Source organism: Morone saxatilis, unplaced genomic scaffold (genome assembly GCF_004916995.1).
Source record: "Morone saxatilis isolate NCDOM2014 unplaced genomic scaffold, NCSU_SB_2.0 Contig19, whole genome shotgun sequence".
Lineage (NCBI taxonomy): Eukaryota > Metazoa > Chordata > Actinopteri > Moronidae > Morone > Morone saxatilis.
Window position 1 is genome coordinate 4574837 of NW_023339751.1, and position 18900 is coordinate 4593736.

At 40.4% G+C, this 18900-nt stretch overlaps 1 protein-coding gene across 1 annotated transcript in view; it reads left to right on the forward strand.

Annotated features, from left to right (window-relative positions):
- The window catches only part of wdr11 (WD repeat domain 11), a 54501-nt gene extending 36347 nt beyond the window's left edge, over positions 1–18154 (forward strand). The window contains exons 16-29 of the mRNA XM_035663635.1: positions 447–594; positions 3120–3226; positions 3569–3683; positions 4983–5154; positions 5649–5757; positions 7241–7303; positions 7644–7709; positions 9236–9425; positions 11354–11449; positions 12201–12366; positions 12820–12917; positions 13398–13543; positions 14724–14803; positions 16063–18154. Of these exons, the coding sequence (XP_035519528.1) occupies positions 447–594; positions 3120–3226; positions 3569–3683; positions 4983–5154; positions 5649–5757; positions 7241–7303; positions 7644–7709; positions 9236–9425; positions 11354–11449; positions 12201–12366; positions 12820–12917; positions 13398–13543; positions 14724–14803; positions 16063–16265 (1759 nt within the window). The 3' untranslated portion in view covers positions 16266–18154. The remainder of the gene's footprint in view (positions 1–446; positions 595–3119; positions 3227–3568; positions 3684–4982; positions 5155–5648; positions 5758–7240; positions 7304–7643; positions 7710–9235; positions 9426–11353; positions 11450–12200; positions 12367–12819; positions 12918–13397; positions 13544–14723; positions 14804–16062) is intronic.
- The last annotated feature ends 746 nt before the right edge of the window (positions 18155–18900 follow it).

Genomic DNA, 18900 nt, shown 5'->3' on the forward strand with positions numbered 1-18900 from the left:
CACAAGACTGAGCTTACATTTTCTAATACATTGTAATGTTTGGTCAGCAGATTTTGATAAGATCATACGATATTTAAAACCTTTGATTACATACAAGTGGATATTGTTGGAATGTTTTCATACAGTTGAATTGTCTATGTTAAGGTGAGTTTGCATTATACTACTGGGCTACCACTTGGAGTGGCAGAAGCTGGATTTTTCAACTATTTATCCATTACTTTACATTTTATTTTAAACTTTTATTACTATCTATTCTATCTATTATTACTACTGTTGCTAGGGGTTTTCACAAACTCACAAGACATATTGTTAAAGCCGACTTAATACGTGGATATACTTAATTTGCTTTAGTGAAATCATAATTAAAATTTTTCAAATTTCAAATCCAGCGAAAATGTTTCATACTGGGAAAAGTGCAAAAAACCTAACATGTTTCTCCACTACAGTCTCCTGCAGGATGCAGAGAGCAAGTCGGAGACCAGCCAGGCCATCTCAGCCAGGGAGCATTTTGTATTCACTGACACAGACGGGCAGGTCTACCACATCACCGTAGAGGGCAACACAGTCAAGGATGGTGCACGAATTCCCCCTGATGTGAGTTCAGAGACTATGTGTCTTTTTCTATGTCTCTTTTTACTTACATGCACTACTGAAAAACGTCAAGGTCATCCACACTGATTCTTGCACAAAGCCATTCCTACCCTTGTCATACCTCTCCTTCATTCAATTTCATATATTCTGTTAATCCTTTTTGTACACAAAGATTTAAATCTGTCTTTCCTTTTCCCTATTTGCTTTCTGCGGACATCAGTATGTCTCCTATCACGACATCTACCTCCGACTTTCTCTTTTCATGTCTCTGTAAATGTATCTGTTATCTTTCAAATCTATTAATCAATACTTTATCTCAGTATTGCAACCTACGCTGTACCTTATAATGTACTGTATTTCACTTTTACACACCCCACCGCATCCGTGTGCAGTCATTTTTTTTAGATAAAAAAACTGATAAGTCACATTTTTTGTTTCTTGTTCTGGCGTCATCTCTCTTAAGTTTAAAGGTTAAATAATTTTTTGAATTTTGTACTATCGTTTTTCAGTTTCAAAGAGAATGAAAGATGATAGCAGTGTTTCACATCAATTACTTCCCTTTTTTTGTGATCAAAGATCTGCATTGTGCCAGCATTCTACCTCTTTTTGGAGTTTAAAAGAAACACTTCTTTCGGCTTGTTAGCCAGCATCTGCACAATTCCCCCCTCTATAAAGTAAAAGCCATCACTCCCCCTCTATATCCTGTGCCCTTCAGGTTTTTTTGTGGGGTTTCTGTGGGGGATGATATAAATGTTGGCTTTGCAACAAAAAGTGGCCAACTTAACGTGCCACACTTATTAGTAATAAACTGCATGCAATCAAGGGTTTTCAAATGAATTTTATAGCCTTGCTGTTGATGTTTTTGCTAGAGAACAAACAGCCAACTGATTGTGTGTGATTTTTGTGTGTCATCGGTGTGTCATCATCAGTTTGTCCCAGATAATGTTTTGCACATGTTCTCTCCACTGGTTCAGGGTGTGACAGGCTCAGGGGAAGAGAACTCGTTACTGTATTTACCTATAAAACATCTAACAGTAACCTAGCTATTAATTTGCTTTGACAGCAAAATGGCCAGGCTGGTACACAGAAAAAAGCTATTACTGCAGACAGGATTTCTTTTCACCTGGATGACTTCAAGATATCATAGCAACAGGATGTTTTGAGTACTTTACAAGTCAGCGTGTCACCACTAACAAAGAACACTTTGATTGTTGATTAAAGAAAAGGGTTTAGTTGCCCAAGCATCCATTTTCCACGCAATTACATTAAACTTGAAGCTATTGTTTGCTTTGGAAGACTCATTATCTAGTTGTACCTTGATATTCTGTCGAGCTGAGTAATGCTATAGAGTAGGTAGCACCTTCTGTTGTGTGTTGATTGTCCACATCTTCTGTCAACAAAACCAGCACAGTTTCATAGCTTTTTCATTTCATTTCTTTCATCTGAGGTAGCAGAATTCATTGTGCTTCATCCAGTATTTCTAAAGGAAAGCTATAATGGTTTATCAAACTCTCAAGTCCATTTGTGAGCAGCAGATTGGACTGTTAGACATTCTGTGTGTTGCTCACTCACTACCTGCATCTATTCACACCAGACAGACAGTGGAGGTTTACCTGGGGATTTTAAAGCCTTATCTTCGTGACGGCTGCAGATTCATTGCTTATAGATTTGCATACCCCAAAAGGTTTTACAGTCTTTTCAGGATGATAGAAGATCTTCATCTTCATCTCTGTCAGGAAACCGACGGAAACTCGGAAAAGTTTTGTCCTATCATCCACTGCGTACACGCTGAAGGTGAGCTGACACTTAATGTCTTCACATCAGCACTCTGTCTTGTGGCGCAGCCTTATTTAAACTCGGATGTTGTGCTTGTTCACCACTCGGCTGCCACCGATATTTCTAATTTATTTCCCCGTTTGGATTCACACTCAAAAATTGAGCCCCAGACACAGTATAATGTTTTTATAGTAGCGGGAAAAAGTGGTGTTTATGCTGTTGGGATTACACTGTATTAAAGACATGACTTATTAACAGCAAGACATCATTTTTTTTATTATTATTATAAAATTAAAATTATTTTTTATTTGTTTTGTTTGTTTTTATGTCTCTTCTGTAATTATACAGAGGATGATAATAAACTTGATTGACACAGGTTATCTCGGTACTTGAAGGCTACAACTACAGTAAGTTATTGGTGAGACTTGCAGATGTGGCTAAGTGGTTAGCACTGTTGTCTCAAAGCAGAGTTTGCATGTTCTCCACGTTTGAGTGGGTTTCCTATGGGTGCTCCAGTTTCCCCCACCTAATGGTTCCCTAACCTTCAGGTTAGTGCCCTTGACTAAGATACTGGCTCAGATCTAGAGTTGGTCCCCGGGCACCACACAGTGGCTCCTAGTACTTAGGATGGGTCAAATGCTGAGAATTAAAAATCAATAATAATATGATTCAGGAAGATTTCTGGAGGCGTGCAGCTGCCTTTCCTTACTTTTCCTGTCACTGAAAATATGCCTCCCCCTCATGTGTTGCAGGGTAGTATGGGTAGTATTGCCTGCATTGCCTGGAAAGGTGACACCCTAGTGCTTGGGGACGTGGACGGCAATCTCAACTTCTGGGACCTTAAAGCTCGTTTGTCCAGGTAACGGCTTAACTTTAAGATGTCATGCATGTCACTTACTAAACTGAACCTACAGTTTACTACCTACAATTCTCCAAACCATCTATTTGTGCTGTGTTGGGTTTTTATATATTTGTTTTAATTTAGAATTTAAATTTTAAAAGATAAACCATAAGAGTTTGTGCTGTGCAGGCTTAGATCTTTGCTTAGAACTTCACGTGTATGGTAAAATAAATGAAAAAAAACAAACCTGTCCAGAATGTTCATGGTTTGATTATCTGTCTCATGCTTGCTTATAATGAACAGGACTACTACATGACTGTAGGGTCTGAAGGAAATAATTACCAAGGCTGTTGTTTACAGAGGAATACCAACACATCGTGGCTGGGTGAAGAAGATTCGCTTTGCTCCGGGCAAGGGAAACCAAAAGCTGCTGGTCATGTACACAGACGGAGCGGAGGTCTGGGACACCAAAGAGGTAAGACGAGGTCATTGTGACAAAACTTAAGCAGTTGATTCATCGATCGCTTTGTTGTAACACATTATAAATTTGCAGCATGCATCACCTGATTGCACTGCATAACTCAAATAAAAGGAAATAATCTTCAACAGTCTGCAGGTTCATACTGCAGCAGTGGTTTACATTATAACAGATTTACTGTGGCAGAATTAATGTTTTTCTGAGCACTGCAATCACTGAAGCACTGCAATATTGTGGTGGGGTATATTTAACTGAAGTCCTCTCTCAAACTAACGCTGTGGTAATAGCATATCCGCAGTAATTGTCTTGTTTTTATTAAAGAATCATTACAGTGCACTGCATAACTATGCATACACAAGCCTTAAAAGCTTTCCACTGACATATATAAGCTCAACCGTAGCAAGATGGATGATCCTTATTCCTATAAGCTGTATGCATCCTCGCTTCCTCTTTAACTTTGTTTACCGACGTCGTGATCATCTAGAGTCCTCTCCCTGCACACTCTTCATCTCACCTCATCTAAGGATCCTTCCGGCAAGTTTGAGCTCTAGTTCATCATTTGATCACAGACTGGACCGTTTTTGTTTGTTATCCATGCCACAATATTTGTTAGCTTACCCAGCAGCAATCTGTTAAAAATTGAAAAGCAGATAAATGTGGACACAGATAGATGCTCTGGTGTATTAAGCAGCTCGGGTTGGAGGGGTGGAGGGAGAGGGTCCCACTGGAGCACTATTGTCTGGATGGAGGGATGTGTTTTCTTGAGGGGAGACGAGATAAGACAGTTTTCTGTCCCCACTCATAAAAGCCAGACAACAGATGGATCAAGCTGCAGAGGGAAACGAGCAACAACTATAGGTTTGGGGAAAAGAGGGGTAGAGAAAGAGGGAGGAGCAGGAAAGAATGAGGGAGGAGAGGAAGTGCAGGAGAGATTTCTGAAATGCTTCAGTGCTCTGCTGACAGCTCCGTTGCACTGACTCCCATACAGCCACATAAAAAGCCAGAGGGAGCGAGATTTTGGAGAAGACCTTTTGAAAAGGCTGTTTGTCCACTGAGCTTTCCATTCTGTATCCTGCTATACTCAACATAAATTAGTTTGCAGTTGCCTGCTGGGCCAGCCATCCTCTGTTTTCAATACAACAGGCTTTTATTGAAAGAATGAAAAATTCTCCTGCATTGTGTCTTTCCCCATTTCGAATTCCCCACCATCCCCCTAGAGTTGTTGCAGATGCCTTAAAAGAAGCTTCTAGGTGACAGTTTGGAATGAACTACCGTGGTCTACCTCTTTTTTTGCAGGTCCAAATGGTCAGCAGCATGCGGATTGGTCGCAACGTGAACTACCGCATCCTAGACATTGACTGGTGCACATCAGACAAAGTTGTACTGGCTTCTGACGACGGCTGTGTCCGAGTGCTGGAGATGGCCATGAAATCCGCCAGCTACCGCATGGATGAACAAGATCTGACCGGTGAGCCAGGGAATGAAGAGTGGGAAGGAATCAAAAGATTGCACATAGAGGTTTGAGGAGAGAAATGCATTGGATGAAGGATTCATTTTTAAGAAATTAGGCTTTTTAATTTTCTATCTCAGGGGTTCCCAAATGTTTTCATGTCAAGGACCCCCACAATAGATGCACATAACCCCCAATTTGAGAGGAATTTGTCTTAAGGAATCCCCTCTGAATAATTTATTTTTCAGGATTATAAAGTATTTATAGTTCATCAATGCTTAAACAGGCGTCTCTATAAATTACAATCACTAAAAACAACCAACCCTGTTTCTTCCCTTACCCCGTACAACCCCCTCGAGGTCCCCAATCCCCAGTTTGAAAACCACTGTTCTATCCAATAATTGCACATATACATAAATACATAAGGACACACAATGCAATACTACTCATGATGGGATTAACAGCCATGGTCTAATATTGTGTTCTTTATGGTCTGTGGGGAATATGTTCAGATCCAGTGTGGTGTCCTTACCTACTGCTGCCACGAGCTGCCCTCACTCTCAAGTCTTTCCTCCTGCTGCAGCCCTGGTCAGGAACCTTCACCATGGACATCACCCAAGTGTAAGTGTCAACTCTGAATAAGTTACGGCAAATGTGTCCACAGCAGTATTTTAAGTTTTGAATTTCACCTGACCTGTCTTTGGGTTGTGTGATGAACCCAAGAGCTACAACATGTTTTGTACTATAAGTGCAAATGCAGTTTGTTAAAGCAGGTTTGTAAACAACTTGATAAGTGAAACTTGTAGATGAATAAAATAGCACTGCATGACCAGACTTTTTTATTGCTTGAGATGCCCTGAGCCATTCTGTAAAATCAGCATCAAGGCTGACCACTGCGTATGTATTGTATCTGATCCAATTCCAATTCTCTGTTTATTGTAGTCAACTGTAGTTGGGTACACTGGCTGTAAAATAAAAGCCTACCTGTAGTCCCAAAGCAAGCCGCTGCGAGCAAGTAAGCAGAGCAGCACATTGATAGTGGCCAGGAGTTTCAATTATTGATATTCACACTTGCATTCCAGTTGATTAAGCCAAATGCTTTAGGTTAAACTTACTTCTGAACTTGCCTACTTAACATTGTTGAACTCCAGGAATTCAGGGATAAGAGACAGGTTCAATATTCTGTTAAAATTTACGTGCAATAAACAGTTACAGGATGACGTCGTCTCACCACTACAGTTATGCAATAAAAAAATCAACTAATCAGTATAAAGAGGTTTTTAGCTGGCTTATCTAAAAATGTTTGGCTTCATTCATTTTATGTAGACCTATTTTTAGGCTGATTACATACATGAATGTCTTGAATTGGGAACAGTTTTAAGTTACAAACTATAATTAGTTGTGAGGAGCTAGGTAGTTGTGTTTAGTAATATATGAAACAGAAACTTGTTTGTAGGTAAATCAGATTTGAAAGACCAAATTGTCCTTAAGAATCGTGATAAATAAAAAATTAAAAGCATTTCCAACTATCAAGGTTGCCTTGATGTATCTCTTACACCACCATACCATCTGCCAACCACCCAAGCGTTCAGTTTATTACCCCCCTGGAAAATGTGTAAGTGTAAGCAACCCACCTTTATAAACAAGTCAACATTGGAGCCAATAGAGGCCGTCCTGAGAGAGTAAGGCCTTTTTTTTTTCTTTTTTCTTTTTCTGACAGCTAAAATAATAAGAATAAGAAAAGAATCAAATAGAAACTATACAAGAGCAATTAGACTCTCAAACTAACACTGTATTAAACAAAATATGTAATGTTTAACTATAGCCTGATTATGCCCCAAATGAACTAAGCCCTCAGTTTGACACTGCTTTCTTCCATTAAACACACACAGTTGCCTTATCATAAGTCTGGCAGCTATTTTAACAGTGCTCGCAGGGTGCTACCTGACCTCAGCATAAATGGTAAAATAGAGTTATCTATTATTGCCTGACACCACGGATCGACTTCTGCAGGTTCTAAGCTTACCATTTAATATCAGGTCAGGTTTTATTTTAGGGAGACGTAAGTGGAGCCGTTTGACTGAGTTTGATCGCTCTGTTTCAGAGACTACATTGAGAAAGACGAGATAAAAGGCCTGATCCAGGAGCAGCTCAACTCCTTGTCAAAGTGAGTTTTCACCCTTTCTAATGTCAATGATCATACACTGTAGCTTAAATTAGAATATGTAATATTAATGTCATGATGCAAACGCCAACTATCAGATGTTGGTGTGTGTGTATGTGTGTCAGTGTATCCATGCCATGTGTCAGTTTTTGTTGATGTGCTTTTGGTTTGCAGTCCAGGCCCATGGTCCATTGTGTTTAGACAGCAGGCCCAAAGAGCATGTAGTCTGTGGGTTGACAGATAAGAGGAATCTCCTGTAACAGCAACGTTGGGCCTGCTGTGTTTGAGAAGTGTAATTGGCTCTCACTGTGTTCTGATTGTCTGTCTCTGATTGGCTCCCCAGTGATATGAAGAGCGTGCTACAGGACCCGGAGCTCAGCCTGCTGCAGCGCTGCCTCCTGGTCTCACGGTGAGTTAAAACTCAGCGTGTAGTTACCACTGTTTGTTGTCTGCACAGATTGCGCCATATTCATGAGGGTTTACTGGTACCTCAGCGGGATTATTGTTAGCATTCAGACCATGTACCTTTGTGAAAGACTCATGAAAGGTTTGATTACTTAGTTTCTGTAAGCTGTATAAAAAAAAAATAAAAGTAAATAAATAAATAAAAGTAACAAACAAACAGCAGCTATCCTGGAAATGGGGTGACACTCTTCCACTCTACATGTTTTGACGTGTTGTAAATGTCTAGGGGAACACAGGCAGTAACATAACAGGTTAACCAAAAACAACCTTGCAGAATGGGACCCGAACACAAGAACAAACAACAAAAACATTATTAACAGGAAAAAAACAACTAAAATTACAAAGATAATAGAAGCAAGTAAGGCGTCAAAAACACTAAATAGAGAATAAAAGTTAATCTGATCTACAAAATCGAACAAAAATACATTGCTAAGCAATAGAATAAAATGTACTGTAACTATATAATAATATAAGTATAAACTTTACATATAACAGAACGTGTTAAACTTGTCTGTGAGTCAATGTTTTCCTCTGTCTTCCTGTCTGTTTGTTTAGGTTTAGACAGTAGATTGGGTCTGTTTGTTACATTGATCTGCGGATGAACTGGGTTTGCAATCAAGCTACTTGTTAGCATTGTTGTTGTTCACTGATTACTCCGGATTATTCAACCAAGCAAGACGTAATTACATTGATCAGGAGCAGTTTCTCTACAGAAATCTGTCCTTAATGTTGTACTTTAATATCATCATTTGCGTTTTCACAGCTGTGATGGGTTATATTAATCTTTTTATGTTTTACTTAATTCGAAAGATAAACAATAGTATGTAATATTGTGAGTTGAATAATTTAGTTTTCTTAAAACTGTCAAATTTTCTGCCAAGATAACAGGATTTATTTTTGTTGTAACTGTACAGCCATGTTTCTGCACAAAAAAGCATGACATGAAAGCTGGTGTCAGCAACTCTGATCTCGTCTCTGCTCCAGTTCTCATTTCCCTCGAGCATCTGAAAAATCTAGAACAGCCAGTCTGAGTGGAAATGCAGTGCTCCATCCTCCCCCGTTTACACCCTATTATTAAAGCCATGATTTACCTGGAAAGTCCCAAGGATAATTTTTGTAAGGCGGATGCTGTGACTGTGCTCTCACAGGGATCTCATGATTGTGTCTCTGCATCCGTCCGTCCAAGTTTTCATGCCACCGATAATGTGGCAAGGTAACCTAGCAACAGCTGTGTGCCTGTGCAGATATGTTTAAAGGAGGCTAAAAGGAAAGGCGAGTGGAGGAGGTGGGCTTGCTGAAGGAGCGAGGCATGGGCTAGAAGATGCCGGAACTACAGTATGGTTATTAGTGAGCAGACTACTAGAAGAATCAAGCTGCTTGTTGATTAGGACTGCTGAATTTGACTAACTACTCCAGAGGGAGCGTTATCCACTCTAGGCCCAGCTGATCAGTTGTTGTGGTAAACCGCAGGCTGTTCGGGGATGAGTCAGACCTTTACTTTTGGACAGTGGCGTCCCACTACCTCCAGTCGTTTGCCCAGGCTCGTCAGCTCAGTGTGTCCACTGCAGAGGGTCAGCCCCAGAGTGAAGGAACCCAGCCGCCACCTCAGAACCACCTGGACATCTGCAATGACGTCCTCTGTGAGAGCTCTTACTTTCAGGTCAGTGAAACAAGCTTGTTTTGCTTGTTTTTGTTGCTTTTTCTCTCTCAGACAATAGAGACAAATACACAGCAGTCAACATTTAAGAATTCCCTTAGGACTCATCCAGAGACCGTTACTATGCTCAAGTCAGACCGTGCACAAACAAACAAACACCATCCTGCCCCTTTCATTCCACAGTGTCAACAAAATTGCCCCGGTCACACAGTACGTTCCATTATTAATAATATTGTGTATGTCCTCTGTCCCGGCCTCACGATGCACACTTTTAAGGTCAAACCTATCTTTCACGTCAACCTCACTACATTTAATTCCCCCAACATTTCCTCACAGTGATTCTCGCCCACACCAGGATATGCTCAATTTAAAAAAAAAAAATCCCTCTCTTGTTTGCTCCGTGTCATTGCTCGGATCAATGCGTCTCGCTGATGACATAGCTGATGGCATACAAGGCCCTTGTAAACAATGCCCTGAATCTTTTTTTTTTTACTTTAATTATCGACCCAGTTTGTTCTGAAGAGTGTTAGAAAAGTTTCTTTAGAAGATGCCCATTGATTGGTCGTCCTCTGCTCGTGTCTGCCCGCATCACTATGCTGGTTGGCATGGCAGCACACATCCCATTGAAAGACATCCACTTTGTGTTGCCATCGTGAATGCGAAGGTTTTCCATTTAAGGTTTATTTTTTTTGTTTTGTAGTTCTGATGTATCACACATTGTTTTTGTGTCCAGGCAGCAGAACATACTTCTCTGGGCTTTACTTTAGAGGAAGAGTGTGGATAGTAATTAAAAAGTTGGCACACTGTGCAAGTGAAGACAGGCATTCTCTGGTTTTTGGTAAGGTTGGTCTTTTTATCCACAAGGCTACATCAGTACACCCAAAGAAGCAGAGGAGAGAACATGTACCTTTTTTGATGAAAGGCGATTATTTAGTTCTGAAAAGTGTCAAGTAGCTTTTAGCTAGCATTGAAGTTTGAAATAGCAGAATGTTAATGGACTGTCTAATTCAGTATATTAGTTGATAGTGTTTTTTTTCTCTCTTTGAGTGTTTTTCAGGATTTTCTTTTAATGGGTTATGCACCATTCTGTTTTTTGTACAAGTTCTTCTCCCTGTGTTAATGAGGGGCCACACAGTGATCACAAAGTTAAGATATTCAAAGAGCTACCCAGACAGTCTGCAGCTACATTTGGCTCCTGTTGCCATAAAACGGCTTCAGTGGCAGAAGCCTGACTCTAATTACTAATATGAGACTCCAATACAGAGCGCACAGTTGCTAAACTCATTTGGTATCTCTGTGAGGATTTATGCCCACGGCTGTGACTCACAGAAGAATTCATCCTAATAAAGTGCAAAAAAAAGTAAAGCTTCTGTGTTGGATATAGATACGCAAATGCACACAGACACACACACACACACATACAGCCTACGTAACTAATTTTCTACTATGCTGCTATGCTATCTCTCCCCTCTAGTCCTTTTATAAAACTGATGAGCTCTCACACTTTGAAATATCTATTGCTCTTTTCGTGTTTCATGCCTATCATTTGCTCACCCCCCAAAAAAATCTGATCTCCCATCAGGGAACATGTAATGAAATAATGTGGGAAAAGCCACCAATAATGAAAGGCAGTATGGGAGGCTCCGGCACCAGAAACACTACTGAATATTTTAAAGATGTTATAATTACACTCTCCGTCTCTGTATTTCTATAATTGTCCTCCGTATCTTTTTTCTTCATCATTACTCTTTCATTGTCCTCAGAGTTTAATGTGTGTGTACCAACTCATTCCATTTCTATCTCTCTCTCACACACACACACACACACACGCACACACTGGTATAAGGTTTGACCGTGGATTCTTTGGAAGAAGTGTGTGTGCTTACAAAAAAAGTAAGCTAACTTGTGGCTCGACTTTTACTGCTCTACAGAAGTTCCAGTTGGATCGGGTTCACCTGCAGGAGGTGAAGCGCTCCAGTTATGAACACACTAAGAAGTGTGCTGACCAGCTCCTCCTGCTGGGTCAGGTAAGTATTACACCGCCCACACTGCTCACACAATGATGTCTGTAAAGAGGCTGCAGATACATGTTGCATTCATATCACATGGGAGTGAAATTAGATTAGAGTTCCTCCTCAGATGTTACAGTTTCATATTAACAATATGTATTTTGTGGTTAACATCACAGTGGTTGGTATACTTAAACAGAATCTCCCACATGAATGGATGAGTTTTGTTTTTAGCCAACACATCCTTTTTGATAATTCCACAAATACATGTGACACAAATTTTGCAACCTCTCTCCCCCTTTCTGCTATATACTACCCTTCTCTCTTACAAACACCTCAACACTCCTTAGCTGTACATACATGCATATTGTCATAATGGTAAATGGGTCATATCGGTGCTGTGCAGCCTAATGAAGTAAGATGGATGATAAGTGCTATCTCGGTCCTCCCTGGCGTTTCAGCCTCTGAGTATTGGAGACATCTCTCTCTTCTCAATGTCGCCACTCTCCCTCTAATCACAGGCTGCAATCAGCAGGCTGTTTGTTGGGGAGGTGCAGTCCTCCAACAGGCAGACAGGCAGAGGCCACTCTGAACTGACCCAAGCATGAGCCTTCATCTATACGCCAGATGAAAAGCACGATAATAAACATAATTTCCCCTCGTTATTTATGTCTTGTTCAGCTCTCCCTATGGTTACCTGCCTTAGCTGCTAATGCCATGTCTCTCTCTGCAACCTTAGTCATTCTCATCTCTCTGTTGTCGCTCTCAGACGGACCGGGCAGTGCAGTTACTGTTGGAGACGAGCGCAGACAACCCAAGCTACTACTGTGATTCGCTCAAGGCCTGCCTAGTGACCACCATCACCTCTTCAGGCCCCTCACAGAGCACCATCAAACTAGTGGCCACCAACATGATAGCCAATGGCAAGCTAGCAGGTAGTGTCACTGTGTATTATATAGCAGTTAGCAACCTTTTCCGCTCTTATTTTAATGAGTACAAGCAGCATTCATTGTGTGGGTGTCTGCAGCCTTGAACATTCCTTAAGATATTTTTAAATAATTGATCTATTCTGTAGGTCTTTAACTGAACTAGACACCTTTTTAAATATGGTGTGTTTTATAAAGGTTTTGAAAAGATTGCAGCTTTCTCTCCTGAACAGTGTAGTCTAACTAACCAGTTTTATTGATTCTGCATTTTTTTCATTTTCACAACTATTTAAAATTAAGATTTTGAATTGGACTCAAACCACATACTGCATAATGAATGTTGCTTCTGCCAGAGTATAAAGAAATCATGATACTGGTATCTGGGCAGAGTTGAGTAGCAATAGGCCATAATTTCTCCGTCTCACATCTATGTGCAAATTTTCCCCTTTCGCTGTCTGACAGAGGGAGTACAGCTGTTGTGTTTGATTGACAAGGCTGCGGACGCTTGCCGCTATTTGCAGACCTACGGGGAGTGGAACCGTGCCGCCTGGCTGGCTAAGGTAACTCAGCATGACGCGGTCCATCAACAGGGAACACCAGATACTGTGTATACTATGATACTAATGTTTGGATAGTTTGTGTGAGTGGTGGATGGTTGTTAAGTGTGTGCATACTGTATATGTGTATACTTGAGTTTTTATGTTTCCTATTGGTCATTGTAAAAAGACTGTAAAACATGTAGTTGCATAGATGAATTATATTTATGACATTTATGCAGAGATTGTTAATTAATATTTTTAACTTATTGATTCTCTCATTATTTTTTCACATGTTTTACAACTATGTTTTAATTATTAATTATGATTATTAGCTTTAAGATTGCAAGTAATACATGGGAAATGGGAAACACAGCCAAGTTAGGAACATTTACAGCTGCCCAACACTACCATGTTCTTACACTGCACTTACAATTTGCCACTAAGAAAGCACCTCTGAAGCAGCTGCAGTTTCAGTGCCTTGCTTCTTGTGTGTGTTTCCAGGTGCGTCTGAGCCCAGCAGAGAGTTCAGATGTCTTGAAGCGCTGGGCAGAGCACCTCTGCTCCCCGCAGGTCAACCACAAGTCCAAAGCCATCCTGGTGCTGCTTAGCCTCGGCTGCTTTTACAAGGTTGGAGAGATGCTCCACAGGTAAGAACCAGAGATGATGCTGTAATGAGCCTACTGTAAATTATGCAGGAGTTTGGCATTGTCTGTGACTAAGGTGTTGAAAATTATTATTAATTAATTAATTAATAATTATTATTTTATTATTATTTAAAATGAGAAACACTAACTCTGTAATTTACTATGTCATGTATTAATTCCATTCACTGAAATACATCCACTCTCACAATGTTTTCTCTAAGATTTCCTTTTTAAAGGTTACAAATATGAGATTTAACATCAATATAGCAGCAAACAGCTATTTTCTATGTAAAGATATAGTGGAGTAAAGGCGTTCTAAGCAGAGAACGAAGTCACCCTCCCTCTGTGTGTGTTGTGATCCAAGCTTCTTTGTTGTAGCTGGTCTTTCCGTGCATGCATGTTAGTACATGTGCGGTCCAGCCGTTTAAAAGCAGTATCCCAAACATTCAGTTGAAACCATCAAACTTTAGCTAAAGCATATTTTACGTGGTGTTTTAGGTTGCTTCAGCAGGATAGCTAGCGAGCTAATAATATTGTTACATGAATTCAAGTCACTTGGCAGATCAACGAAATAGTAATACCAAGCTGAATATGTAAAATAAGTCTATACTGCAACCAATGGCCAATACCCAGGATGTACAAGATGAACAGCCGGGGTGTTGCCAGTGCGTCCATGTGTTCTGGTCTGAGCTGCTGGTGCTCTAGTGCTACATCTAGTGGTTGTGAATGACGTATATAACACCTTTAACTTCAACTCTTTTGAATTCCATTTTTGAAAAATGTATTTACTCTATAACTTTGCTCACCTTTCTCTTCTTTACTCCCCTCTTCTTATATCTACACTCATGAACCCTTGAGTGTTTGTCAGTTTCTTCCTCTCCTTCTCTCCCTTGAGTCCACTGAAGGACACTTCACAGTGTATAATATGGTTTGACCCCCGTACTTTTACCTCAGCATCGATCTACTGCTGGTCTTCACGTCCTCTTGACAGCTCATGTTCTGAGACGCCTCGGGCAGCAGAAGCTCTCACAGAGAATTATAGTGGCATCAGGAGGACAGGGTTGATGTCTGCTTTAGGATCACAGAAATTACAGGCAGGGATGATGCTAGTCTCTGACAATAGCTCTCACCACCTCCTCCTTCTGTGTCTGTCTTTCCCTTACTCCTCCTATCTCCTGGACAGTATGAGACATTTTGATCGCGCCGCCCTCTTCATCGAAGCCTGTCTGAAGTATGGGGTGATGGAGGCCAACGACTCTTCCAATATCCTTTTTGAAAACCCATTACTGCTCTCTGAGGACCATTTATAACCAGAGTTAGCGCCGCTGCTAACTCTGTCTATCTCTACTACAGACGTGCACTCAATAGCAGAGAGATTTTTCTCAATCAAGGTCACTTTAGATGCTCCACGGAGCACATCGTGCTACATTTCACATGTTCCAAATAGCCAATATCACAGAGTCATCACAGCTCAGTTATGCCACAGACTCTGAAGAGAACTTTTAGAACCTAGACTTTGAAATCATATTGTATCACAACTGGCCATAGAACTACAGTAGTAGTAGATATCGAAAAAGTCGATATTGGGTGCAGTATCCGTTGGTCAGTTTGTGTTGTTTGTTTATCACATACTACAATTTGTTTGTTTTTGTCTCAGTTGTAAATATTTTGACTGGCTAACTTACTATAAAGGATCATACATAGTGTCACACTGTGTACATTCAGTTGCCCTAGCTAATACTAATGCAGTCAATACAACAGCCCTGCAGTAGACCCTACCATCATGACGTTTGTAATGCCCTTTTCATGTTGAAGCTGTTTTAGAGAGGCGTTGATTCAAAGTTATAGCCATTTTGGAGGCTATAGTTTGTATTTTATCCAATAGTACTGCGTAAAAGGGTTTAGCATTTAGCCTACCCTCATGGACTTCAATGTTGTCATTTCCAAGCCTTTGCACTAAAAGCTTGTATGAGTCTGGAAAACTGCAAAATTTAGTACAATCTATAAAGACAATTTCAAGTGTGCCACTCCTCTGATGCAAGGAGCGAGGAAACTGACAAACTGCCAAAAATTGCATTACAGTGTGTACTGAATGTTACTGCTGACATGAAAATAGAGCTCAGAGTGTCTCAGATCTGGTGACTGCAAATGTCACTTTATATAATTCATATACATTTTCTACTCACACCTTGTGCCCCGTATGGAGGCATCTGCATTCGATATGTTTTTTCACTCATTTATTCATTTTTTCCCCTTTAATTTCTGACTTGTTTGTATGCGCATATCATGTCATCAAATATACGTCCAATCAGCTTCATTGGATCAACTTGGTTACTGCTTTTTTAAATGACTTTTAATTTTTAGGATGTAATAATCTAGTGTCAAGTAGCCTTGAGTCACTCTGCACTAACAGTTGAAGAGTGTGGCGTTAAATGAAAGCATATTTTTTACTGATGACAGCGTTCTTTGGCATACTGTGTTTTTATGAAATGCTATGAGTTCTCCTTGACCTGTGTGTGCACATAAACTCATCGAGGCTGCATTTTTGGACTATGCACGGCTGCTACGCACACTGGGCCTGAGGGAGGGCGCTGCTCTGTGGGCATCACGGGCCGGCAGCGCTGGGGAGCAGCTGATGGAGGAGCTGTTCCAGGGAGAGGGAGGCATGCCAGAAGTCATTCTTGGCAAAGAGGAAGTTGAGCTGGGCCAGGAGAGCACTGAGTGACCTCGAAGACTGGAGGTGAAGAGAACGGATGAAATACTCTTTGATTCAAATCAAGGGTCATCCATTCAGTCCATTGTGAGTCGGCATCCAGGGGAATTATGATCATCATCTCCACATCCTGAGAAGAAGGGAGATACGAGGAGGTTCCTCCATGTGAAGTTAACAGTCCCTCACTGGAGTCTGCCTGTGTCTGTAATGACATTTCTTAATGTTTGGTATGACCAGTGTGTGTTTGTGTGCATATGTGTATGCATGTAACATCCCCAAAAGAAACACACTTTAGTCCTGATTGCCCCAACAAGTCAAGTAATACACATTGTTGATATCGTTCTGTGTTTCTTGTTGGTTAATGAATTTAACTCATTTGATTTTTTTAATGGTTGCTTGTTAAGCTTTATTTTGTGTGCCTGTGTTAATAATTTCAGAATACTGTTAATAGCTGTAGCTCTACAGATTTAATTTTCTTTATTCTGCTGCTGAGATTAAATGTGGCAGAATGAATTTATCTCTAAATAATGCGTTCCTCATTTCATTTTGAATATGCACTGACATTATATAGAAGGCCCCTTTCACTTGTCCATGACTGAATTCCAAAATAATTTTTTTGCACTCTTGATTTAACCAAAACATTTTTTGAATGATAACTTTGATTCCTCTGCCCTCCTTATAATAGAGACACAATATTGCTCCAGTCAGACACACACACATTCGACAGACGGGACGTTTTATCCACAGCAGGTGGTGCTGTGTAAGTGATTGACCAAAGCCTGCTTCTGCAAAAGCCTCTGCAGCTGTTAACTGTTGGACTGCAGTAAAAATAGTTAGCCAGGCCACCCTGCACTTATTAGACACTTATTAGTATATTTTCCCTCTGCACACAGACAGAAGAGGAATCTGACCGCTGTCACGAGTGCTATTATTTAATTAGTTCAGTTCAGTTCAGTTAAATAGATGCTGGTTGTTCATTAATCCATTCCATTAATCCAATTTGGATTTTTTAATGTTTCACTTTTATGAAGACTTGGGAGGATACTTTGCTCTCTGTATTCCTTGATGTTTGTATAATGAGGTTGTTCTCTGGTGTGTGTGTGTGTGTGTATTACAAGAAGAGCTGTCAAAATGTGTTGTAACTCATTTTAATCAGATCTCAGATGGATCATTTACACACAAACAATAATCTGTGCTGCTCCCACTGTTGCTAATCACAATCAAAAAGCCTCACATGCAGTTTAGCAAATGGCTTAGGCCTGCTGCCATACTGTATCTCCTCTGCTTTTGCCTCATCTTTACATTGCAAATATCTACTGATCGTCAAAATCATGTGTGTGACAATGCAAAGACTTTAGTGATCGTGTGTTGAATTGCCTCGTAACGTGTTTAGTCGTCCTGCAACGAGACAGCAACTCCATCCACAGGACCTTGTTGGTGTGTCATTGTGTTTTATAAACACGTCAGTGCTGTTCTGTGTTACAGTGCACCCCAGGCAGTGTCACTATGGCAACCCATGCCTATTTCTGGGGACTACGTTATTCCTGTAGATCCATTTCACATAGCTCCACGGACATACTGTAGTATCTCATAGACAGCCAGCGTGGAGTTACACAACGCAGCAGATAATCAGCTGCAGTTCACCTGACGCTGTGTATCTTCCTCCAATCATGTCACGCAGTATTGTGGAAGCAACATGTACTGTACTGCTCTTTATGATTACGCACTAGTTTGATTAACATTCGCTGCTTTACTTTGTACTTAGATGAACTAAACAAAGTTGAGCCTTTTTCTTTATTGTTCTCTGTTCATTGTTTACACAGTGATCCTGATGCTTTAAGCTATATAAATATTACTAAAGAAAAAAAGATAGATGTATATATGGGTGGCAATAAAATCAATATTATTAACTTTATCATTTCTGTGTTTTGTTTCCTGTCTAAAGATGTTGACACAAGAGGGTGCTCTTACCCCTCATTAGGAGGCAAAGTGGCTGGGGCTCTTTTATGTTTAATGTCAGGCACTTTGTGTGAAAAGAGCTGTTATATCAAGTGTTCTTTGCAATTATCCTCCTTTAATTTCAACCCAGGTAGATTGAATTTGAATGTTCACTCATTTATCAAACTGTCCTAAAAGCGAATTAGTTCCTGCATGAGTCGCTTCCGCAATTAATTACTTCTTTTCTGCCCAGAAGGAGGGCCAACAGCTGGCTTCAGCTCGATGCCCAGGTCTAACCGTTTTCACCGTTTTCACTCTTTTCTTTGCCTCAGATTTATTCATTGACATGTATTCTGTTTCTTCTCTCTCTCCTGCGAAAAGCAGAGCACAAAGAGAAGAAAAACAGTCTGAAACAGAAGGCCACACAAATGACTTTATTGTGTTCCTTTAATGGCTTAATGAATAACTGCCGGAGAGCCGATCCAGCCGTTACAGCCAGGTCATCAGTATGCAGGGCCTCACTACAGAATTTCTATTCTTTCCCACTGCTTATCCTTTAGGCTACCACCCAGCTAGCCAAATGGCTCTGATAACAACTCCCATCCAGCTATCCTCACTTGTCACTTCCCTTTTCCACCTTACATGTACTTTATCCCTCTTTTTTCTATCGTCCTTGCTTTTCTTCCACCTAAAGAAAACAGGCAGACAC